The 25,444-nt window shown below is 42.5% G+C and overlaps 2 protein-coding genes across 3 annotated transcripts; one reads left to right on the forward strand and one right to left on the reverse strand.

Moving 5' to 3' along the window:
- Positions 1-603: 603 nt before the first annotated feature.
- Positions 604-25,056, reverse strand: DCUN1D1 (defective in cullin neddylation 1 domain containing 1). Of its 2 annotated transcripts, none has more exons than XM_027887989.1 (7): positions 24,644-25,056; positions 9,708-9,924; positions 8,287-8,455; positions 7,633-7,763; positions 3,077-3,159; positions 2,743-2,839; positions 604-1,251 (listed from the first exon to the last, which is right to left on the reverse strand). In XM_027887989.1, exons 2-7 carry the CDS (start codon positions 9,880-9,882, stop codon positions 1,172-1,174), a joined length of 735 nt encoding a protein of 244 aa, XP_027743790.1. In that variant the 5' UTR covers positions 9,883-9,924; positions 24,644-25,056; the 3' UTR covers positions 604-1,171. The 2 variants fall into 2 exon arrangements, with proteins under 2 accessions (XP_027743790.1, XP_027743789.1); XM_027887988.1 differs by lacking the exon at positions 24,644-25,056 and adding an exon at positions 17,970-18,079.
- Positions 17,971-22,961, forward strand: LOC114059474 (keratin, type II cytoskeletal 2 epidermal-like). Its single transcript, XM_027887953.1, has 3 exons — positions 17,971-18,228; positions 18,279-18,608; positions 22,621-22,961. The coding sequence occupies exons 1-3, from the start codon at positions 17,971-17,973 to the stop codon at positions 22,630-22,632; spliced, it is 600 nt and encodes a 199-aa protein (XP_027743754.1). The 3' UTR covers positions 22,633-22,961.
- Positions 25,057-25,444: the final 388 nt, after the last annotated feature.

Genomic DNA, 25,444 nt, shown 5'->3' on the forward strand with positions numbered 1-25,444 from the left:
TTAATTTCTGTATTTGGCAACCACAGTGATATGTCAATTTAAGGAAAACTCAACAAAATAACTGAAAAAAGGGTGTCATCCGTAACGGCAGTACCTCTATGTTACAAAGATTTACCTTACTTATCAGGATAATGGTTTCAAAACCCAGATTCACATCAAACTCACCAGTTTCTTGTACAACAGGGCCATTTGCTTCATCATACCTCAACCATAAAAGTTACACATCTCAATTTAAAATACTGTATTGTGTAGCAAACAGTTAAGACACAAATTCAGTATATTCAAGTTTTCGATTTCCACAGAAATGAAAAACCTTTCTCTGACAGACAGATAAGCATTTCAGAACTGCAGTGAAATCTGGTTTCTCAGACAGTAACCTAGGGAATATTGGATGCCATGAGGACACACACAGCTCATCCCACTGATGCCACTGAGCGCTCTGACATCGCACGAGGGTGGCTGTAAGTGCACAGAGTTGTGTCGTAGCTCAGCTGCCCTCACAGCCAGCTGGGACACGATCAAACCAGGCAGGGAGGCACCCAGAGAGCCCAGGAACAACCACCTTGGGATTTCTGGCTTAGTTCTGCGTTTTTGTTTTTTTTCCAGATACTCAAACTCACTTAGACAATACCTGCACTTATCCAGAAAAGAAAAGAACTCGGACCCAGGACACTTAAATATATCACTCTTGCAGGAAGTGCTCTCAGTACAGTCTTTGCAACCAGCCCCAAGTGTATATTTAAGGAGATTCTTTGAAAAATGGTTTCGATGTTGATCTGTATAATTCAGATGCCGTACAACAGTTGTCTGATGATGACCAGCATTGTGCTTTATGTGAAACCAGAAACCTCAAAATAATTATAAAGCTTCTAGGACTTATGGGAGATGAAACTAGGGTGATCCACCAACAAAAAAATTAATCCATGATGAAATCCACAATGTTGGAATTTTAACGGGCAAGAGTGGTCCAGACTAGAAGAAAAGCCCAAACCACCAGGAGAAGAATGAAATATGATATGGTCCAAGATGTATCCTTAAAGGTTTGTCTCAACCCTCAGCCACATCGTGAGGATTGATCTTCAGTTCAGTCCAGCCAGCAGAAATTGACTGTGCAATTTTCCATTTCAGGTATTTGTACAGACTATGTACACTCTAGAAGGGTCCTTTAGTGCTACACTGTCGTACTTTTTGTCCCAGCAATTTGAGGGCGTGCAAATTCCACAAAGTCATCAATAAGAACCGGCCAAGCCCCTAAAAGATAAAAACACCAGAACGTAAGAACCCTGTTCAACAAGCCACTCTTTTAAAAAAGCTTCAGTTCCAAATAAGCTCTTTACTTTCCAGTCTTAAACCAGGCAGAGTTTCTGGAAAAAAAAAAAAAAAAAAAAAAAAAAAAATTTGATTTTCTTGCTTGAAATTTAAGAGCTGGTTAAAGATTTCTACTTCCTTTAAACCCACTCAATACACATCTCTTTCAAAGGACGTCTTCCTGACCAAATAAAACAAAAAAATTCCACTCCCATAAAAAAAGCCAACCTGACAATGGCACTAGGACTCCAACTTGACCTGCAGGATGGCAGTAGCTGCTTAAGGAGTGCTGAACACTGGATGGAGCAGCAGCATAACAGAGCATTCTACAGCATCTACTGCTCACAGCGTGGTTTGCATGAATGCAAAGCTCATCACCTCCTAGAACCAGCACACTCAGCCACACCTGAGCACAGCCAAGCACACCCTGGCAGTCTGATACCCCAGAAGGCTCCTGTTACACTCCATACACCCCTCCAACATTCCTTCCCAGGAGGCCCTTGAAATACAGAACAATATTTCCCACACTATGGGCAGCCATAACCAGAGAGGCCCCAGTCTTGCACATGATGGTCACATGAAGGTTAAAAATAATCACGAGTGGGGTTTTGGTGGGTTTTTTTTCTCCTTCAGATATTTTTATTTCAAATCATTCCAACATATTTACTGCCTTTAGTCTTTCTAAGTGACACAGATTGACTGCAGGCAGCAGCATTCTCCCGATGACAGGAGAATGAGAACTGTCCACAATTACTAGATGAAGTTGTAGAGGTTTGCTCCCCTCTGCTCTGGAGGTATCCCAAGTTTACAGTTTCCTCCCCTCAGTGAACTGATGTGCTGCCAAGCACTGAGGGTGATCAGCTGTTCTTGGCTACAGATGGGACTGAGGGAGGACAGATCGATACAGAAGTTTACAAGAAACACATTTGGTAGGAAGTGACTTCTGCTCAGAAATCCCTGTGTGCTGCCAGCTTCACTTCCGTATCCTTGCATGGCCAACCCTCCCATGAACTGAGACAAAAAACATTCCCAGCTTCGAAATGCAGTAACCAGAGGACCCTACACAGAACTGCCTGGGCCGTGGGTCAGTTCCTTGGATGAAGATGCCCAGAACTGCTCCCACCGACAGAGAATTCACGGGTTTCAAAGGCACAAATATCAGGGTTGGTCTCAGTGAGACAGAATTTGTGTCTGAGCTCAGACAGAGGAACAAAAGAAAATGGATTCTAGGAAAGTTTCAGCATTTCTTTTTTAAACCTGCAGTAAACAAACAGATGTTTACAACATGCATTAAAGCAGCTCTGACTGGGCTTTAGATCACTGGGGACATTGTAATTGTGCTGTTATTAGACAGCTGTGCCAAAGCAGACACACGTTAATGAATGTAGCATAAAACACAGTTAGAAGGTAATGAAAGAAAATGGAAATGTTTACCTTCCTCATCATAGTTAGACATATCATCTGCTATCATTGTACTAAAGTCTAGAAGAAGGTTCCAGGTATCCTTAGGAATTGATCTTTTATGATGTTCCTGTTCAGAGGGGTAGAAAATTTATATTTTTAAAAAATAAATTAAAACCCTATTACACATTCATTTTTACTGTCTTGGACACATCCATATCCCCAAAACATATTTCTCTAGTACATGCTATGAATAACTGGGATTTGGGTCAAGACAGTCTATTTCATCTACTTGATAATTTAAACATGTTTATCTCCCAAGTTCTGAAAATACTGCAATCCAGCTTATGTAAAGATTTAAACTTACCAACAAAAATTTGTTCCACAAGTCTAGAAATTTAAATCTTCCATTAAGTACTAAATTCCAGTAGGCAATGGCCATTTCTAAATCTGTAATATTAAAATATATTACTTTTAGAGATATACATATCAAATATATAATCTCCTCAAGTATCTAACACCAGGATGAACTATATATTCATAAAGGTGAAAAGATTAAACTAATGCAAATATACTCATGGATCCTTCACAAAAAGGAACCATAAATAAAGTGTTACACAACTATTTTAGATTTTTATGCTATTCCTTGAATATAGAACCGAAAATTCCCTGTATTAATATCTAACATACCCAAAACACACAAGGACATTTCATGTGCCTTTTGCTATACAGCAACACATCATTAAAAATCAGAGAAATATTTTTGGTTTAGAAATGTTACTGACGTGAAAAGAAAATTTGCAGTATTTTGTAGTGAGGTCTGCCTTAATTTTTTTCTTACATACATAAAATACAATTTACATAAAACTGGCCTTTCATAATTTCATTTTTAGAGTAACCTTATTACAGGTGCTGCCTTTGTAACATGGCTTTTGTCAAGTGCTCATTTCTGCAGTAAGATTTCTCTTAGGGGGGGGGGAAATCTTGAAGTAGTGTCTTTAGGCAGACAGACAGCTGATGGCGTTTGTTGCTGGCATTGTTTTGGTGGGCTGGTTTTGGTTTTGTTTTGGGATGTTTTGTTGGTGGCTTAGGGTATTTTTTGATTGTTTTGGGTTTTTTCTGCTGTTTGTTGGGAGTCTCTGCGTGTTGCTTTTTTTGTTGTTTGTTTTGTTTTTTTCCCCCGAAGATTCCTGTTTAATTTCTGCTTGCTTGGAATCAGTTTCTCAGGACAGCTGAGATATCTGCCCTGACCCATTTCAGAGCAGCCCCTCAGGCCCCAGGTGCTGTTAGGAGGACAGCAGTTAAAAAATGAGCCTGGTTAGTCTGGCATGGAAGGGAAAAGAAAGACAACTCCCCTCCCTGGCACATGCCAAGGGCTAAACTGACATGCATTTACTGTTTAGTAGTGGCAGACAGTACCTTGTTAGCTGACAAAGGCAATTTAGAACCCAGGTATGTAACTCTGTGCCCACTGTCACCTGCGTTACCAGGAATTACCAGCAATTCCTCTGTGCTGCACAACAAAACACTCCTCACTGTGAATTCCCAAAGTCAGCATCCTTAGCCAAGTACATACAGTGACCCCAAAAGGCTGCCCATGTAAGTGGCCTCTTTGTTTAAAAAAAGCTCTTATATATTTTGCACTCTCCCGAATTTGTTCCATGAACAATCCTCTTGTGAAAGAAAATGCACGGGATCAACTGCACCTCAAGAGAAAAGAAAAAAAAAAAACCCAAACCAACAACCCAACACCACCACTCCCTTCCCCCAGGATGCCCAAATACTTTAAAAAACCGAGGGAGGCAGATCTTGGAGATGAAATCAACAGCAAACAAAACAAAGCATGAAATCTGCACTGCTGAAGGGAAAATAGAATGGTGATTGTGAGTTTCTGAACTGTTTAATATCTGATATTAAAAGTTCTTTTCAAACAGCAGAGCCACATTAGAATGCTTCTGAATAAAATTCAGGAAGGGTTTTCCAGCAACTGCAAAGGGGTTTCAGTGATTTCAGACCAAAGTGTAAGTCTGAGCCTCGAGAAGCAGAGACAGATTAGAAAGACAGTCACTACCCCTCGGTAAATAAGCTGTGTGTGAAAACGGCAAACATAATTCACGACTGCAAAGGTTTGGCATCTCTCTTTAACAGAAGATTCAGATACAAAAACATGCATTTTAGCTCTCAGCTAAAACTACTGTCTTTCTAAAAATTAACAGATACAAACTTCAGATGGAGCTGGATCAGTTCCTCGAGGAGACAGATTAGAAAACTAAGTTTTATTTACCTGTGCTGCATTAATGGTGTGCACACAGAAATGCAAGGTCTGAACAGTGATTTGTAAGCAATCCCTATAAACAAACTGTGCATTTTGACATGTTTATAGAAATTTGAGATAATTCTTGTGGGTAAGCACAGGCTATTAAAAAAATCTCAGGATACTGCAACCTCAAACTCACTATATGAGTAGACACAATGCCTTGGGACAAACTACGTGTTTGGAAAGAAATTTTATGGAATAACAAAATTGGAAGTTAAAGATATAGGTTTTACAGGTTTTCATAAATGTAAGAATGCTCAGGAAAATCCTCATGGATCAAACAGGAAAGCCTCCAAGTATTTACTCCATTTTGAGTTCTGCCCAGAGACATGCAAGAGAAGCAAACAGTGTTTGAGATGAACATCAGCTACAAGGTGTTCTCCAATGATATCCAAAAATCACAAGAACTTTTGAGACATCCACAGTACTAAGGAATTATGCAAAGGAAATACATTTCCAGAACTGTGCCTGAACTACAGCACAATGTTTGCAAGATTAGAGACTAATATACATTAAAATCAATTTGCAAGTTCCTACAAGCAGTTATTTAGACACACCAAAATGAATTGCCTAACTAGGAGCACTTACTTTGCAGCACTGTACTTCTCCCAGTATTCTTTTCCTTCAGGGTTTCCAGAATTACTCTGCCCTGTTGTAAATTCATGCCTAGAACTGTGTATTTATGAGCACCAAAAGGGCTGGTAAGCATCCAGATTTTAAGCTCAGTTCTACATCACTTCCAGACCCAGACTTGGAAACAAAAGCATTCAGAAAACCCACCTTATACTCTGTATGTGCTATGTGGATCGGAGAAAACTACACTTTATCACTCTTAAGAGCTTAACCTGCACAAAGAAGCTTTATGATGAATGAGAAATAAAGCAAGGGAATTAAGTTTTCCCGGTAAGTCATTTTTATGGAAGTCTGTTCCATCTGGGACACTCAACAGGTTTACTTCTATGCAGGACTTGGGAGGGATTCAGAAAAGGAATGCAAGTCTTCCTTACACCTTAGAAATATGGAAAAGAAAATAAAAGGTACGTACTAAATCAAAGAGTTCTGTTATTTTGAAGCTTTGAGAAAACTAAGTAAAAAGGGTCATGTAATTATGGTATCGTTGCAATCTGTTCATTTTTACCACCCTACAGGGAATGTACAAAATGCTCCTGGTTGTGTAAAGCTGTTTAAAGATTGAAAACAACATATAGATGTTCCAAGGGCAACCATAAAGAAAAATAATCGAAGAACAAAACCCTGCAACCATTCATACTGCAGGACAAACTCTACACTGACACTTTCCACATCCTAACATCTACCTTCCCACATTTTCCGTGTTGTAGCAGCCTAAAAGAAATTAATCTTTGTACAAGACATAAGAATCAGCCCATTCATCTCCTTGCATGATTCAGACCTGACTACAAGCATGCACAAGTATTTTCCTACTCCTTCACAGTGCTCTTAAGCTTCTTCAAAGACAATGAAATTCACAATCCAATTGAAAACAAAAAACAAGGTACAGAAAGATGTTAAACAATGACGCAGCTGAAACCAAGACACAGAGTTTTTGCTTATTTACTTATTTTAGGCCAAAAGTTGGTCCATCTATAAAAGCCAATAAAACTAAAGCAGAAGGCTCATCTTTACCCAGCCTGTGAGTACAAAGCCATGGCGGTTTTCTGTGGCAGTTTTAGAGCATTTTCTTTACTGAGGAAAACAAACTCACAGGTTGCCAAGGAAGAAAGTACCCGTCCTTCAGTGTTTTACATTTTCTCAAAAGCAGAGCAGTTAAGAAGTTAACAGCTACAGCATCATGAAATTCTAGTTTATGGCTGATACTTCAATTACACTGTATATAAATTAATGTGCATTCTGGCTTTTTAACAATACTGCTCGAAAGAAATTTTTGTTCCCTCATTTTTGAGTAGACAGAGCTCCAGTTTTTCAATCAGTTCCATCTGAACTGTGATGTTCTGAAATTATTTTTAATAAGTGACTCTTCCACTTCACCTGTTACACTAACCAAAAAAACAGTCAGCATATGAGCCCTGAAATAAGAAAGGATTCAGTGAAGTGAAGGGAGAGAAAAAAGCTGTAAGAAGACACCTATTACCAACAGCATAAAAACAGGTATCAGGCTCAGGATCCAGTAATCCATTTGTACTATTCCAATTCTATTTTGCCAAGACCCTTGCAAGCATTTTTTGGTGTTGCAAGAGACTGCACAAGTGTGCTTAAATAGGTTTTACAGCTTCAATTTATCCTAAAAGTAAAAATTCAATTAATCTGTTCAGTGATGCAAATTCTAAGTTGTGCAATTATGTCTTTAATGTAAGACCATAATCCCTTGTGCTCACTGAGAACTGCACACACACAGTGAAAGAGTAAACTCTCTCTCCTAAAATTTTGTAGCCTTTATTAATGATGCAAACATTTCTCTCAATTTGAACACCTTAAACTGACATCTATCTTTCACAACACAGAGACGTATTTTATCCCAGGGGTGATTACCTTTCAGACTCACTGGATCACAATAATACATTCACTTCCTGCTCTAATCAGTCATTTCCTATATTTATGAACAAATGTTTATGATTAAGAATACGTACCTAAACCTTTCTGTCCCGGGTTCTTTGCAAAGTTGAAAGTAAACTGATAAAAATCCTTAAATCTTCCTGGCTCTTTTAATTCTTGTTCCATTTTAGGAATCTGGGCCTTCAGTTTTTCTATGCTGTCACATCTGCAGTTTAAGAAGCACGTTTATTCACGAATTACTCATTTTACCATAAAAACATGACTTATAAACAAAAATCTATGAACTGTTTGTGGAACACAATTATCAAAACAAAACTCAGGATGCTTTCATGAGTCTGCACCCATGCAGCGATATTTCATTTCTTTGTTGTTATTTCTTCACGTTACATTTGCACACACTACCTGATGCGTCAGATCCTGTAATCCACAAGATTTTTACAAAAATGTGATAAAGAGAAAACCCAGGTATGCCTGACTGCAAACCAACATCCCTGCTTTATCTCCCTGAGCAGCTCCAACTGCCCGGAATGCTCACACAACCAAGGCCAGGGGCACTCAAAGCTCCCTCCCTTTTTCCCCACAGATCCAGCACACAGACAGCAGACGCATTTTTAGAGAGGCAGACAAGTGATGCTGGACTCTCAAAAGTCTCTGAGAGGGCAGCGCGACTGAGAACTCCCCAAAACAGGACCCTGGATCACCTCATCTAACACTTCTTGAACACTTACCCCAGCTCAGTCATTCCGTCCATGAATTCCAGCTTGGAGAACTCGCACTGCGTTGCAGCTCGGAATTTCCATGCAATGATGAGAACGGTAATGCTGGCTGGGTCAAGAGCTAGATCATCACAGAACTGCTGTATACCATCTATACCAATTTTATTTTCATCTTGAGGATCTTTGGGACATAAAAGTAAGCATCAAGAAAAAAACAGGTATTTGAAAAAGCCAATTTGCTCAATTTAAGATAAGGAAACTTTTTCGAGAAGCCATTTTGGGGATCAGCCTTTGTAAGCGAGTATTTCAAAAACAAAATTAAATTAGTGTTCTCAATGGTTAAGCTTTAACAATTGAGGCAGTTACTGCAATAAAGCCTCCCATACAATGAAGCTCATGTTATTTTCACTGAGAGACAAAAAAAGCACCACAAACATTTGTTTTCTGCCTAATACTATGCATGATATTCTGACTCATTCCACACAGAGCACAGTGGTTCTCTCCCCCCAGGACACTCAATTATTGGCATCTCTGGTAAGGCTGATGATCTGTGTTCCATTATTAGCAGTTGTGCAGTGTCCCTTAGCAAGCTGTACTAATACCCAAATCTGCCCATCAACCACTGCCCCAAACTGTAGTTTTATGCATTTCCTGGCACCACCAGCATGCAGGAGGTCGGACAGGGTAACCTCCAAGGGGAAGTTACGCTGCCCCGTTACCGATGATTCCAAGTCAGCCAGCCACACTCCTCTTTCCACGAAGGAATCAACATCTGGTCTGGAAGTGAGATACTCATATTTCAACTGCACTAACAAAGATCTACTAATGCAAGCCAACAAAGACTTCAGGAAAATGGTATTTGGATTATGCACACATATGAAAACTGACAGAAAACACAGCACTCAGATTCCTTCCAAGTGCTAAAACACAGGATTTGTCCTACTGCACTGAATCCACTGTACTATTTCTGGGACGGTATCAACGGTTCAACACTGGCCATGTTTTCTGTTACACTCTGTTTGTAATTATTTGATAATAAGCACAAGGTGAATAAAAATTAAGGTAGAACTCACCCCTGGTATGCTATCCTTCATTTTGTCAGGATCAAGTCCTGAATGATGTGATTTCCCCAAAAGAATCACGTGAAATCCTCACTAACCACTACAATTTCTCACTGCACACACAATTCCAGCTCCAGACCCTCATCTTGTGTAAATGTACTTACACTTGGAGCACATAAAGCACCTGCATGTAATCCCTGTGAAGCAGAAGCCTACACATATTCCCCTTCCAATTTGTATTATCAATAATAGAGAAACAAAGCTGAAAGAGTCAGTTAAGATTTCCCAGCACAGGAGCACAGCAGCACTAATCCACTGTAATTACTATAGACATACAACAAGGAAATAAGCCTTGAAATTCAGGGTACTCACCTTTGTATCTGTTATATAGTTGTTCTAACTTCTTTCTGTCCAATGATCCTTTAACACTCTCTCGTATATAAAGTTCAGGATTTTGGAAAAAGTTGTCTGTTGCAACATCTAACTTCCAGTCATTCTGAGAGAGACAACTCACTGCTGTCTTTTCACTGGATTGTGTGAAGACCATAAACTGACGCACCTTATCCTTCTGTGATGATTTCAACTTGTTCTAGTGAAAACAGACGATACTGTAAATAGAAATATTTACTGGAAGAAAAAAGCAAATAAATGAAAAAGCAGTCCTATGTTTTTTTAAATCACGACTTCTATAATTTTCCCAAGCGATTAGGATATCAAAATATCTGATGAGCTGGCTCCAAGGCTGGGGCAGAGCAGGCTGTTGAACAGCTCACCATCACTGAGCAGGAGGCTGGTGTCCATTTGCTCCCAGCAGGACCAGGGTCAGTCCTGGCACAGGATCTCCTGAAGTGCCTCTTGATGGCAACACGGGACTAGGCTGGGCCATCCAGTTCAGGGAGCTACACACTGAAATACCCTAAAGACTTTTTTTTTTTTTTTAGTAAGAGATTTTTCACATTGAAAGTCCTCAACTCCACCTACATAATTTGCAAAACATTCCTGTGAGGAGGCATTGTCTCCATTTCACAGGTGCAGCAACCGAAGCTAAAGAAAAAAAAAAAAAAAAAAAAAAAAAGGGCAGGGAACTCTGCCGCGGGCAGGGGAGTTGAGTAGCCAAGGTGAGAGCTCTGGAATTCCAGGCCTCCTGCCCAGAGCCAGAGACATCCATCCCTCTGCTCTAGCACAGAACTGCTGCCAGCAACTGATCGGCACAGAGGGATTCCCGAGGACGTTTCTGATGAGGAGAAGCACACGCAGCATTTCAAGGGTATGAGTTAAACAAAACCAAGTGCTGATCAGGAGAGAGCAACCACACTGAGCTACATCCTGATTCAGTCCTGAAGTTCACTCAATACAGTCAAAGCAAACTCCCAACACTACAACTTGGTAAACAGAAGTTCTGACAAAATTTTAAGTCAGCATTGGACTTCTTACATGGTGCAAATATTTAATTTCCAGTTTACCTTGTATTCTAACCCAAACTTGCATGTTCTGTTCATTGTGTAATTTCCATGGCTCCTTCTCAAGGAGTATGGGGAAAAAGGACAAAGAAAATCCCAAGACATGACAAACTATCCTCAGCCAAAAAATGAATGGTTTAGGAGCAGAATGAGCTCTAGCTCTTCATTCCAAAGGGTAACTTGTGTCCAAGCACATTATCACTAAAACAAAGAATTAATGCTTCAGAACACAAATTCATCTGTCCTAAAAGTCAGATATAGTTTTCTGTGGCTTGATAACAATGAGTGTGAACACTATTATCTGTAAGAATAGTGAAATTACCAGCTTCAGGGTTATACCATTAAAAAAAAAATACAAGAGCATCACATCTGGTTTAAACTGATACCCACATAATACATTGAAGACACCAATACCCTTTAAGTTCCCTTTAAAAAAAACAAAAAATGCCCCCCTAAACCAAACCCACCCTACATCTTCAGCACTTTGCTGAAGCCAAAATTTTAGCTCATGCTGCAAACTTAACACAGTGATATTAGTTAGGCTACATCATTTTTAAAGTTACGATGTGTTGCTGCTTTAATTCAGTCTTTTGAACAACCTTCTGGATCTTTTACTACAAACACGTTTCTGAAACTCAGATTTTCCAGAGCGGTTCCAGGTAAAGGCCAGGCCAGGAGAGCAGTTCCTGAGCAGCCCCAGTGCTGCCTGTCTGTGCACTCTTGGCTCCACAACAGACACTCAGCACCTCACAAAGTGAGCTCAGAGCTCCCCAAAATCACTGCGCTGACAAATCCACGTGGAACGACTTCCAGAAATGACTATTCCGTTTTTAGCTGCAGTTTTTAAAAATGTATTGTAAGCTTAGAACTATGAAAACAAACCTTTGAATGAAATCCCAAACGAAGATGAAACAATCCCAAATTTAATGTCCTCTATCAATTACCAGCTTCCTCTCATCGGTTCCACAGAGCCAGACTGCTGCATCACCAGGCTCAGCTGCACTACAGGGCAGTCACACTTAATTACCTTAGCTTTTATTTTCTTTTTCTTTTTGCCTTTCTTTTTTACTTTTTTTTTTTTTTTTAAACAAAGCTCGTGCCTTTAATCATTAGGTTTTTGTTGGTTTGGTGTTTTTTTTTTTTTAACATGCACAGGTAAATACGCACAGACCTTTTAATGGTGAGTTTTCTGTAAAGCCTCAAGAGACTTTGTTCTGCCCTGCTGCTGGCAAGGGTGAACTCTAAAAGCAGTGACATACCACTAAAAGTCATGGAAAAGGTTTGAAAGGGATTCACTGACGATGCTCAGGACCACAAAAGGTGGTGTGTTTCGCATGTTGTCACAAAAGGAGAATGCAATTCATTACCAAAAATTGCAGCTTAAATCCCTTTAATGATAACCTTTAAATCCTACATATGCACATGACCTTTTCCCGTGCTTGGGGCTCCCGAAGTTCATCGTAACAACATAAAACCTTTTCAAAAGATCAAAAGTGCCAAGACTCAAGCAGCTAATTACACTAACCAGTACAGCATTTGGTAGTATATTAAGATGCAATAAATCACACTATTCAGCCATAATCTTTTTCTGGAATAATCATATTTTTGCTGGTCAAATATGAGTTTATTTTTAGTAAGGAAGTGCCAAAGCCCTTTTGCTGTATTTGATGAATGTTTCCACAGCAGCTCCATATCCTCAGTGACTGGACACTCTTCCAAGGCCCACTACAGGACAGCAAGGGGTGGAATTACTGCTGAGTTTTTATTATCCCATTATAGCTCTTCCTTCAGCACATTAAAAACCCACACTTCAAGCAGGAACAGGTTCCAAACCTTCTGCACTTTTAAGGACTATTTCTAGAAGCCGAGTGCTAACAGTCTGTTATTGTTTTAAGTACAACACAGCAGTCAGAGCACCCCACAACCTTTAATTCTACAGTCATCAGGCAACAAATACCTTACACTGCAATTGTAAGGCACTGTAATGCAACTCAATCCACTTAAAACATCTCAACTTTAACACCAGCTGAAAAGACAGAATTTTATTTAACAGATATCCGTCTTGCTCATATATACAAATAAAAACCAACGGAAAACAAATAAAACAAATTCCTAGTCTTACTCTTTGGGTTAGGGGTAAAAGGAAAAATTCAGATTTTCAAGCCTTTGATCAAATCTGTGTGGTACCCAAGCTACCTTTCATAACACAGATGTCACAAGAGAGAGAAGGTGACCTTACTTTTCAAATACAGAGTAACTTCTCCAAATGAAAAGCTGCATTATGCAGATTAATAAAACTACACTAATGCTAATGAACATCTGATTCTACAACAGCAATTTTAAAATTAAAATCTTCCCCTTACCATGAAGTACCAAGTTTGAATATTCTAACTCAATAACCTTTCCTTGATCAGATACTTCAGTGAGAGATTACAAATTTAAAAAACAAAACAAAACAAAACACCTTGGGCTTTTATTTCTCTACAGAACAAGAAATGCTGGAACTGATCTACCAACTCTGATCACAACACTGTTTTTCCGTATCTTTACACTCAGTTTTTAGTCAGCTCAGATTTCAATATCAGCTCTGCACACTGCTCAACAACATTTTCTGGATAGCTGATGTCCAAACGAGGGCTCCACTCTCCTGGATAATGTCCATGGGAAAGAACAACGACCTTCATCCCACACTGCCTGGGCTGGAGAGCTGGGAATCCCTGCCCAGAACCTGCTCCTGGACTTTGCTCTAAGGTCACACGTGCACCACCCGGACAGGCAGTGCACGATCAGTTCTGCTGCCCCAAATTGCTCCCGGCCCCCAAAGAAGGCATTCACACAGTCACTCCAGTGACTGCCTTCCACCCTTCCCTTCCCAGGCATCAATACAGCTGATCCCATTCCTGCTATTCACTGCTAACTCAGGGAATCTGCACGATGTGACATCTGCGCTTTTGTTTCAGGCAGGACTCAAAGAAAAGCCTGTTAAGTTCTCACACACGTGACAGGTAAAAGCCTTTTCTAAAATAGTATCAACCTCCACCAAGTCTAGGCCTTTGTACTGCCTGCATTTAAACTCCAGCCAGAGCTCTGGCTGCGGGAAGCATCCCTGCACTTCCTAAGGACCCCACTGACGTCAGGTCAATCCCGGAGTGACACCAGCCCGCACACCACGGGCTCGGCATCGCGGAACCTCACCCGACTCCAGCGCTGTCGAGGCTTTATGCGGCACTAATGGTCAGGAAAACATCCCCCACAGCGCCCGAATCGCTCCACCTCGGGCCGTATCCATTAAAGGACACGACAAGACACCTGCAGATAGCCCCGTTTACTGCTTGTACTCATAAATACACGGCTAAAGCCTAAATGGCAAAACAGGGAGCGTTTTTGTTTGATAAGAAAACAAAAGTTAATCACAACAGAAATCTGTGAATACACTGGAGTGCATTTTAATCCACCAAGTGTGATGGCACACATGTATACTACCAAAAAAAAAAAAAATCTCAGTTAAAGACAAAACAATTAAAGTAGATAGCCGTAGTTTCTGCACAATGTAAACAAACATGTCCTTTAACTATATTTTATTTTCCAAAGCAGTTTCTCTACGAAGTAAGACAATCAGGACATTTTTAAGCTTCAAGTTTCAAACAGATGGGAAATCCATTTGTCTGCAGTGGAACAGAGTAAAATCTAAACATTTACAAAGTCTGCTGAGATACAAAACCCAAGGCAAAAATCACAAGCAACATAAAATTAAAGTTCCTTTTTACACCTTCCAATGTTCTTTCAGTGGATAAAATCATTTTAGTATCTGCATGCAGGCAGAATGTCAATATACAGCCACACAGAAGACTGCAGAAGATGTAGTGGTAATTCACATTTACCTGAACAGTGAAGGAAACACCAAAAATCATGGCTTTTCCAAATAAAAAAGGACAAAATAAAGCAGTCAGTTGTTTAGCATTCTTAGCTCTGGTCTGGGGCACAAGCTCTATTCAGCCCTTAGAAGCTGCATTCATACCATCTATTTGCATTGGCACCATAAAACATCAGTAAAATATCAAGAGCTACATAATAAATTTCACACCTTGTTCTCAGAGTAGTTCATATTTCTGAATAATTTTTTCATGGCTCTAGTTAAAAGTGATTTTACAGCTTTAGTTCAAAGGGATCTCTAGTAAGCTAAGAGAGGAAACAAGATCATGCACCATCTTGTCTAGCACTTACTTAGACTGCTCTAAGTGCAATGCCAAGAATCTACAAGTTTTACTACGGGACACCAAACCCCAAAATATTTAATATCAACAAACTGCTACAGACATGAATATGCACCACAGAAAATAGCCCTGCAGAACAGCCTGTTGAGTTAAACACTGCATAACAATGTCATGAAGTACAATAACATTACAGGAGACAGCGTCATCTGACATGGAATTCTTGCAATATTGAATTTTACAACTTCCTGTCAGCTGAGGTTTACAGTAAGAAATTAAGTATTTATCGGCATAGAAATATTCTTCAGAGAACACAAATTGGATAATATGATAAATAATGTACACAGAGACAAGGTTAGCATTCAGCTCTGGATATAGATATGGATTCTCACAAACTTGCCTGGGGTATCACACATAGTCCTAAATTCCTTAAATTATTCAGAATAGTACAGGTAGTAGCTCTTCTCCTCACAGAAGATGGCCTAGAGTAAAATGGACCAGCCTACTGCTCTGCCTTGATTTGTGGGCACAGCACGTCCTCATGATGAGGTGAAGCAGTAACACCCTAACAGGGAAGGACACCACTTCCACAGGAGCTGCTCAGCCAGCTCCAAAGAGTGGGTGACAGAGGCAGACTGCCTCAGCAATCCCAGCCACACTGCCAGGGTGTCCCTGAGCGCTGGACAGAAACTCTGTGCAAGTTCCCTAAAAGGCCAGAGTGAGCCCACCAGGCTGTGGGGTGTCCCTTGCAGATACGCACACAGGCAGTTCTAAGGCAGGAAGCCTCAGCTCTGACAGCACTGGCCATTTGGGCACTGGTGAGACCAAGTGAGGGCCAGCACTGCTCCAACTGGCAGTGCTACAGAGGCAAGAAGAGCCAGGCCCCAAACCATAACAGCATTTACTATGCTGGACAAGTTACCTGGCCCCAGGAACCACACACAGCCACTGGAAGGACGAGCCAGAGCAGTAGGGCACAAGGGCAGGAAAATGGGACACCTTTGGATCTCTGTGAAGAAGTCTCCCTACCTCTCTCCTAACCAAGGAGAGGATTTTGACATACCACAAGCAGAGGTACAGAATCCTGTGCCCAGGCACTAGAAACAATCCTGTATTTAGTACTTCTACAAGCTGCAGCCTGTCATTTAGCTCCACTTCAGCGCCTATGTCATCCTTTCACCCGGGTGTTGGAGTCACAGTTGTTTGCACAGGGCTGAACAACTCTGCTCAGGGCCATGACTGGAGTATCCACCTTCTCCCTCCAGTCTGATGAATACCAATCCATCAGTATAGAACTGCTACACAGAACAGGGCTGCTGGTTCTTCAGTTTAGTGTTTCCAAGAAGACCAAGCACGAGATAGGATTCTGCTGTTTCTCACAAAAAGCTATTCTCAGAATAACGTCCCTCACTATTTCTGTAACTTGGCCACTTGCTACAGCATTGTTCAATTTAAATTTCTAACCACGTAGCCAGGCAATAAAATATGCATGTACAAGACATCAACAGTGTATTTACTTTGCATACCTACACTAGATACACTGTGAGACAGCTCTAGGTAATTTTTATGGAAAAAAGTATTCATAAAGAGTTGTGTTAACGTTACTGTGTAAGTGCTATTTGAGACAGTCCCAGACCTGAAGAATTACAGTAAGACACCTTTACCCACTCTTAAGCTCTCATAAAAAACGCAAGTGAACATCTACATCAAAATATTCAATTAAAAATTACACTAGTAACACAGTGACAAGTTTATTAGAGGTCTCCACACCACTAATTTAAATGCTGGCTAACCAAATTTTTATGCCAACGTAACTCCATCAATTAAAGGTGACACTGTAATTTTTTTAATATGTTTTTAACACAACTTGACAGAATAGTATTAACAGCAGGTGTAAGATATCCTTATACCAGCAAATGTACACCAGTAGATCTTAAGACTCCCTCCTACACCCTTCCTAAGACAATACTGCTGCTATAGAAAAGTACTAATTTAAACTGTACAGGTGCAGCTAAAGCTGTACAACGTTTGTATACAGAGAAGGCTTAGAAGTACAACTATAAACTTGTTCCATCTGCTGCAGAGACACTGTGCAAGAAACCAACAAGGACCCCTCTTATTTAAAGCAAAAGAACGTATTTTTCTTTTGTTTAGACAAACAAAAATAGTGAATTTTGTTCCAACCACTGCGGTTTCCCTCTAGAAGAGGGAAGAGAGAAAGTCAGTTGATTTGGGAGTCCACGGCAAATCCTCACCTACAATGAAAGCAATATTACAGAGAAAATGCAAGAGAGGCCTTTACAAGGTCCCAAGACCTTCACTGGGAAGACCTTTGCAAGGTCCTCCTTTACAACACTTCTGTGAATAGGAGCCTCCCCAAAACAGAAGAACAATTATCCAAAAATTCTCCAACATAACCCCAGCCTAAGGAGCATCAACACGCCCAAGTTTTCCCCGCGAACCGACAGCACTTAATGGGCTCTGAGCCGCCCGAAATCCTGAGGAAAAACCCCAGGCAGCCCCCGGCTCCTGGCAGCCCCCTGCTCTCCCTCCCAGCGCTGCCGCGGGCACGGGGCAGGCTCGGGGCACACACACCGCGCTGCCCAGCTCGGCTGCCCCGCGCCGTCCCTTCGGCGGGGCTGAGCCCTCGCACCAGGTGCCAGCGCGCCCCTCCCGCCGTGCGGGGCCTCCGGAGGCCTGGGCGGGATCCCGGCGCCCCCCGCTCAGGCCCCTGCCCGGAGCAGCCCCCGCCGCGCTCCCCGTGGCCCCGGCGCGCCCTCCCGGCCCTGCCCGGCGGGAGGACGCGGAACCCCCGACCCGGCACATCGTGCCGGGCTGCGGAGCCCCCGCACCGGCGCCTCGGCCGCTCCCGGGCACCCAGCGCGCCACGAGCAGGCCCCGCTGCCCCCGGCCGGCCCCGAGGCGCCGCGCCGGGCCGGGAGCGGCCTCAGGCGGGCGCTCACCATGGTGGGGGCTGTGCGGGCCTCTCCCCTCCCGGCTCGGGCGGACTCTGAGGGCGGCGGCGGCGCTTCCTCCGGCGGCGGCGGCTCCGGCTCCTCACGGGCCCTTCCGCCGCCTTCCCCCGCTCATGCGCAGTGCGGGCCGGGAGCCCTGGCGGGGGCCGGCCCGTCCCGCTGTGCCCGCAGCGCCGGCAGCGGACGGAGCTCCGGGCTGAGGGGGGGGCACCGCACCGGGGGCTCGGCCCGGGGAGGGAAGCGGAGAGTCCCCCCCCAGCCGTCTGGGGATGTCGGGGGCGGGCTCGGAGGGGGCAGCCGGGGGTGGGAGGTCCCAGCGGCTCCTCACACCGGCACCGGGTGTTCTGTCGGGAAAGCTCCTTGTACGTTCTTATTTCTTCAATATCAAGAGTTAAGGGTCAGGTGCGAGCGCCTGTGCCGGCCCCGCCGGGCTCCGGGTCGTGGCCGCCGTTCCTGGGGGGCCTGGGCTTGGAAATGGGGCGAGATGGGAAAATCCCTCGGGCCTTCCCGGATGGATTCGCGAGGGAGGCTGAGGGACGTTTGCGGAGCAGCCACGGAGACCGGGGGACTGCGAGGCCTCGGAGCAGCACCTTTCGGGCATCTTCGTACGGGAGCGCCTCCACACCTGTAAGATCTCCCTGATTTCCCTGCTCCTGGCTGGGATGCCCTTTGGGCGCTGTGGACAGATGCAGCCCTTCAGATCTACTGTCAAAAGAGGCTGCAGTGGTTAAATCACAGTTTGTACCAGCATCCCAGACAGTTGTTTGTTTCCCAGGAAAGCTTACTCTACCTACCGCAGGCTTTTGGCAGCTGAAGAAGTTTGGGGAAGCAGAATATTTGCTGATAAAACTCACAGCAGTGGCAAACTGCTGTTGTGAAGGACAAAGGTTTGAGATCTGATCTTATTCTCTCATCTCCTGCTGAGCTGGGAGCTGTTAAAGTAAGCTTCTGTATTTATATTACATGACTGCTATGACTGCACACACTAGAAGGAAATTAAGACTTAAAAAAAACATTCCTCATCATGGATGTTCAGGGTTCATATGTGTATTTTTATAGAAAGGGGTCTAATTTGCTACTTGCTTACTTTGTTAAAAATCAAAGAAAAGCTTAGATGGAGTGTGAGGAGTTAAATCGTGTTTGCTGGGGAAAATCAGGCCTGTCCTGTGAAGTGTCCAGTTGTGCTAGTGTTCTGAAACAGGAAAATTGTCTGGATATTAAACATATGGAAATAAGTGTGAATGCAGCTATCCTGAGAGACTGAAGTTGCCTTCATACCTTGACCCCTCCCAAAAAGCATGGTTTTGAAACTGAGGATGGTTGCAGAGTGGCCAGTGCGAACAGCCACGAACACTCGCACACCAGCCCAGTCCATGTGAACCATGGCAGAGGAAGCAAAGCCAAACCTGAAAATCTATCTCATCAGGTTACCTAATTGCCATCACTGTGACATGCTGTGACAGCCCTCCTGCGATCTGGAGACACGGTTTAGACCTTCTGGAAAATTATTGCGACATGTAACAATAAACTGAGAGACGGGCTGTGATTGCAGTGGATTCCTCAGGGCAGAGACAGGATTTTTAAGTGGCTTATTTTTCCCTAATGCCTGCGAGCCTTGCTGCTTTTCTGTATTGAAGAGTCTCTTGGTGGGTTTTTGGAGTGTCTGGCGGCACGCTGTGTTTGCCTTTAGTTTTTTGACTGACTTGTGCTTTGATCTCCCTAACTTACTAAATCCCTCTATATTATGAATTCCCATTGTGTAAGGTATGGAAAATCATACTTAACTGCTTCTAAGCAGGGCAGATAAAAAGATGATTCAGTGATATGAAGGTGAAATATAAAAAAAATATGTGAAATGCAGATTGATGCTATTCCCACTGTGCATGCTACTGGTTTGTGATTTTTTTTTTTCCTGTTTAAGTTCACTTATAAGGTGAAACTGTACCTGAGAGGCCACCAAAAAGTGTATTTGTTCATATTCAGAGTAAGGTGTCTGAATGGGGCTTGTTTCGGGTTCCCTTTTGTACAGCTCCCTGCAGGATGAACCCCAGGTCAGGGCAGGGACACCCAGCTCTGCTGCTTGTAAACATGACACGTGCACCCCGTGATACAGAGTAGAAGGAAATATTCATTGTGCAATCTGCAGGCAGCATAATCACTGTGATCACACTAACATGATGACTTGTTTAATTTATTTTAAGGCTGACACGCTTGCCTTGTTTTGCTGTGTGGGCCAATGATGTTTTATCATCTCATGTGAACCCTGGGAGAACCAGGCAATGATCTTTTTTTAAATCCAAGTGTGTCAAATGCATAACTCTGAATATTACATTGAGCTGCTTTACCCAGACAGAGGAGCAAGTCTCGTGTTTAGTCAGTGCAGAATCTATTTAGTGTAATCTCCTTGCTGAGAACTTCCACTTACAGCACTTTCTGAGGAAGAGGCCCAAAGCTTTATGAAGTGTAACAGTAACCTGGGACAGCTTGGCCTGGAAATGTCTTTCTAACCCCCACATCTTTTTGTCAGCTACTTTATGCACTAAAAAGTGAAACCATGAATTCATCTTACACTGATGTGGCAGTCATACAGTGGTTATGACTGAGGCCCTTTGCCTGCAAACTGCCCACATGTTTAACCAAGAGAACAAAGTCCCATGAACTGTCCTGCAGAAGGAGATTTAACGCCACTCTAAAGGCATGAAGTTCCTTGGCATCCACAGGTACGGACCCAATGGTCTGCTCTGTTTTGCTGTTCAGCTGGTACAGACGGAATGTCCTTATCAGCCCATAATGGTTTTTTCTCTGCTCTGAAAGAAGCACAGAGGAAGTAAACAGTGTGAGTCCTCCTGTAGGTGTCTGAGCAATTCAAGGTGCAAAGTGACACCACCAATATCAGAAGATTGTTAATAGGTTGCAAGGAAGGGTGTTTACCTTCTATTAAGTTTTTCATCCTTCCTGCATTACACAAGAGGTTAACAAGTTACTACACCCAGTCCAAGGCACTGCTAGGAGCCACGTTCCACATGACAGTGTCTCTGGGAGGGAGCAGGACAGATTATTGAGACAAAGGAAGCAAAGTCAGGTCAGTGAGCCTGAGAAAGTCTGAACATTTCTCATATCCTGGCAGGCATGAATAAACTGCAACTTTCCAGGACACCTAAAAGACAACAGGATGCAGGACTTCTGGGTTTTGGTTTTTAACTCACTAATACTGAGATACATATACTAAAATCTAGGCATTTCACGTAATATGGATTAAGAAATGAAGAGCAGTAAGACATAGCAGGTTGATTTTTATGAGATATAGACATTTTTTAGTTCAGAACTTCTGTAAAACAAGGTATGATCTTTTGTAGCCAGATTGGTTTGAAATTTCCCAAGCTGTAATCCAGACAGTGCCATCACAACTTCAAGATTAAAACCTACACCTTTTAACTGTAAGCAGCTTTCCCTTCTCACTACCAAGAATTACGGCTGATTCCAAGATTTTAGGAGACTGAGACACACTTATTTCCCTATCCCAGTGATTTTCTGTATGTTCCATCTTTAGTTGTGCTATTTAGTAAAAATAAGCCATCCCAATTCAGAGCACAGATTTTGATATTAATATACAAAACAGTAATTTAAGTTGCATATATGGGAGGTAGAGCCTTTTGCCTTGGAGGTAGGCAGACTGCAGGAGTAATGCAGACGTACAAAGTAAGGGTAGTAAGATGACTCCTGTCATACATGTCACAGGCATTTAGCCATTTCCAGTCCTCTCACTGTCCAGCAAACTGGTTTTGTGGATCCTGTTTACACAACCCAGCCAGTTCTCCTACCTAAGCAGCAAATTGAAACCTCCATGCCCACGCCTGGCTATCAGCATCAATACAGTGGGGCAGACTTCAAGGAAAACATTGCATTAACCACATCTGTATATAACAGTTCTGGGTTTAAATTGGTTCATTCTAGTTCATGTTTTATCTCATTTTACAACTCCGTAGAGCAGGAGCTGTGTCTTACGTTTCTGGGATGCTGAACGGGACACTGGGCAGGCCTGGGGTCTTTGGCTGGAGTTACCACATCAATACTGATCACTGAGTGTTCCTGTGCGTGCCAAGGCAGGACAGGACAGCCCAGAAGAAGATACCTCTTCCCTTTTCAGAGAGGCAAAGGAGGGATGCAGCTCTCAGCAGCAGTCTTTTTCACCAAACACTCTTTGGAGCTTTGCTGACTTCAGTACTTAACAACTCCCGGTTTCCCTGCTTTTTTAAGTGAGTAGGTTGGCTGCCATTCACAGAGACCAATTACCATTTCAAGAGCAACTTTTTGGCACCAGAACTATTTATATGGAAAATAGCCTGTCATGGTTTAACCCAAGGCAGCAGCTGAGTCCCATGCAGCTGCTCACTCACATCCAGTGGGATGGGGAAAGAAGGAAAAAGCGTTCTGCTGCCTTATAGCTTGATGGCTTTAGCGTACACTGTGCACAGGTATCTCCTACAGCCTTACACTCCTGTGGGTCTGTGTGCCAGGACATCTGATCCTGGAAACTCAGCTGTCCCTCCCCTCCACCTGGCTGGAGGCAGGGCCCCTCCAGTACTGGTTTTAGGATTCTCTACTTCCAGTAAAAACGGATTAGAATTTCTTTCCACAGGATCAGGAGTAAGATTAGCCCTTCCTCTCTGTCTTGGAATTGCCCACTGGACACTGGAGCAGCAACTTTCCTGGAAGAACCTCCATTTATGATTGTTCTTCTCTGATTCACATCCAGCAATTCTATCATATCGTAAGCCAGTGTTACAAAGTACAACAGAATCAACCTTAGCCCAGCCCCCAGAGGTGATAAACAGCACAAAGGGAACACACACACCAAGTAAGGCAGTGACGCAAACCTGAGAACAAGAGCAACAACTCTGAGAACAAACAAATCAACGCTGTGACCAGTGACTATTAAATTAATATCATGAATGTTTACAATAAATTCGTTTTACACGCTGTGGTCAGATCTGTTGTTATCTCCACCCTTTGTGCCCCACACTGGGTGCCAAAAAGGACTGTCATAGTTTAACTCCAGCCACCAACGAGGTCTCCTCTGTACCACACAACTGCTTGTTCACCACCCACCACCTCCTGCTGGGAGGGGGAGAATGGGAAAGAGAGCAGTTTAATAATTTAAATAAAATTGAGTAAATAATACTACAGCTGTAATGAAAAGCAAGACAACAAAAAGAGAGCAAGAAATAAAACCCAAGACAGACAAGTGATGCTCAGTACAGGTGTTCAGTCCCCACTGACTGATGCCCACCCCATCCCCAAGCAGCAATCAGTGGCTCCTGGACAACTTCTCCCAGTTACACACTGGGCACAGTGTTCCGTGGTATGGAATGTCCCTTTGGCTGCCTTGGGTCAGCTGTCCTGGCTGTGCTCCCTCCCAGCTCCTCGTACACCTGCTCGCTGGCAGAGCGTGGGAAACTGAGAAGTCCTTTCCTTAGACAAAGCACTGCTGAGCAACAACTAAACCAGCAGTTTGTTACCAACATCATTCTCACACTGAATTCAAAACACAGCACTGTACCAGTGACCAGGAAGAAAGGTAACCCCCAGCTGAAACCAGGACACAGATGAAAGCTAAAATCCAGCTATCACAATTTTAAAGCCCAGCAGGACTCCAGACATGTTTTACTTGCCTATTACTCCTATTACAAAAAATACGGATATTCAACCAGAACATCCGTGTTTATTTTAACATGGATTCATTGTATAATCAACAGGTTTCAAGATAACATAAAATGTCTCAAAAATTTGCTTTTAGAATCCAGGCCTCCTTCTCTCCAGAAATACAATCAGTTCCACATAAAAACAAATGTCAAGGTTTCAATTATCAATTTCTGTGATACTGTTTTTTTAATACAGCATCATTTGTGTGTGTTATTTTCCAAACGGAATTCTTATGCAGAAGGCTTTGTCCCAGTATCACAGAGGTACTAAATAATATTTACCTGTGAAGCATTCATGTGTAAAAATCTGTATCTGGAACACAACTGTACAAAGCAGTTAAAGTATCTGTTGAGAATATACCTCGTGTAAAAGCTGGAAGTTCAGACCTTAATCCATTGTCATTGTCCAGGAAACACATTCTACACAGCACTGTGCAGCTCTTTACAAACAGAACAGACAGAACACACACAAATACCTCCTGATCTGACTGAAAAGGATTATCAACAGAAATTAATATACCTGTGTTAGTGCACTGGTTGATATGTCATTTGAAATGGTACAACTTACTTTACTAAAAGAGTTGTATTCCCAGATCAACCGATGTTTTTCCCTACTATTGACTAAATTTTAAAGGTCCTGCCAAAAAACTCTCAAATATTTGGTTTTTTAATCAGCATGAAGCATTAAGCCAGAAGCAAGGATTTTCTGGTAAGGACCGAGTAAAACCATTACAACAAAGGATACAATACACACTGGAAGCTTTATAACTTTGGTATCAATATTTGCTGTATAAAAGGTTAAAAAACAACCTACAAGTACAAATTGCCTACATCTGGAATTACTAACAAGCATAGAAAATTATTTATAAATCACTGTGTTCACCAATTTTGCAGTGTTTTGGTTGCTATCAACCTTATTCAATAAGAGGAAACAGAGGCAATATCTACCAAGTGGCTTACCTGAAGTCACCATGAATCAGTGGCTGGAATAAGAACAGTTCTGCCCTCCTGCTTTCCAGTCCCTGTGTCCTAATCACTGATCCAGCTCCACTAATCACTGACTCAGGCTCCAGAGCACATATCTTCCCTGGGTATAAGCCACAGGAATTGGCAGCCACCGGAGAGTGCAGGAGAGACGGAGATCCCACAGTGGATAACCAAAGTTTCCTCAAGGCTCTCATTTTGGTCTGGTAACATTCCCACTGCTGGGCAGGATGACACGCACCTGATCCCACAGGCTGACCACTAGGCTCATGGAGAGTGTTACTCCCTGATCCTGCTCACAGAAGCTGAGTCTGAACATCAGCACCCTCCTTCTTTCCTGGGGACAATCAGCTGTGGCTGAACTACACGTTCTGTGACCCGGCCTCCTCTCTCCCATGGCAGCAAGAGAAAATCATTACAAGTAGAATCAGTTCAGACTCATTGTTACTGGAACATCCAGTACAGCACGATTTGAAAAGGTATATTGATAACAAATCACAGGCAGAGATGATCCTTTTAGCTCAAATAATAAATACTGATTTTAAATAATTACGTTTTCTTCTTTCTTAATCTAACACTAAGTGTTCTAGAGACAACAGTTTAGTTCCAGCTGTTACTATCATGTGCTCCTTAGCAGATCATATTTATAACACAAGATTTTATTTGTAATAAACCAAGGATTTATAAATATTTTGTACATTCTGTGTTAAGAGGATAAACCTTACTTTACTAATTCTTTGAGCACCTCTAAGTTCAATTAAATCACATTGCAGTAAA

This window comes from Empidonax traillii, unplaced genomic scaffold (assembly GCF_003031625.1).
Source record: "Empidonax traillii isolate 1590-97213 ecotype Southwest subspecies unplaced genomic scaffold, ASM303162v1 scaffold226:size936269, whole genome shotgun sequence".
Classification (NCBI taxonomy): Eukaryota; Metazoa; Chordata; class Aves; order Passeriformes; family Tyrannidae; genus Empidonax; species Empidonax traillii.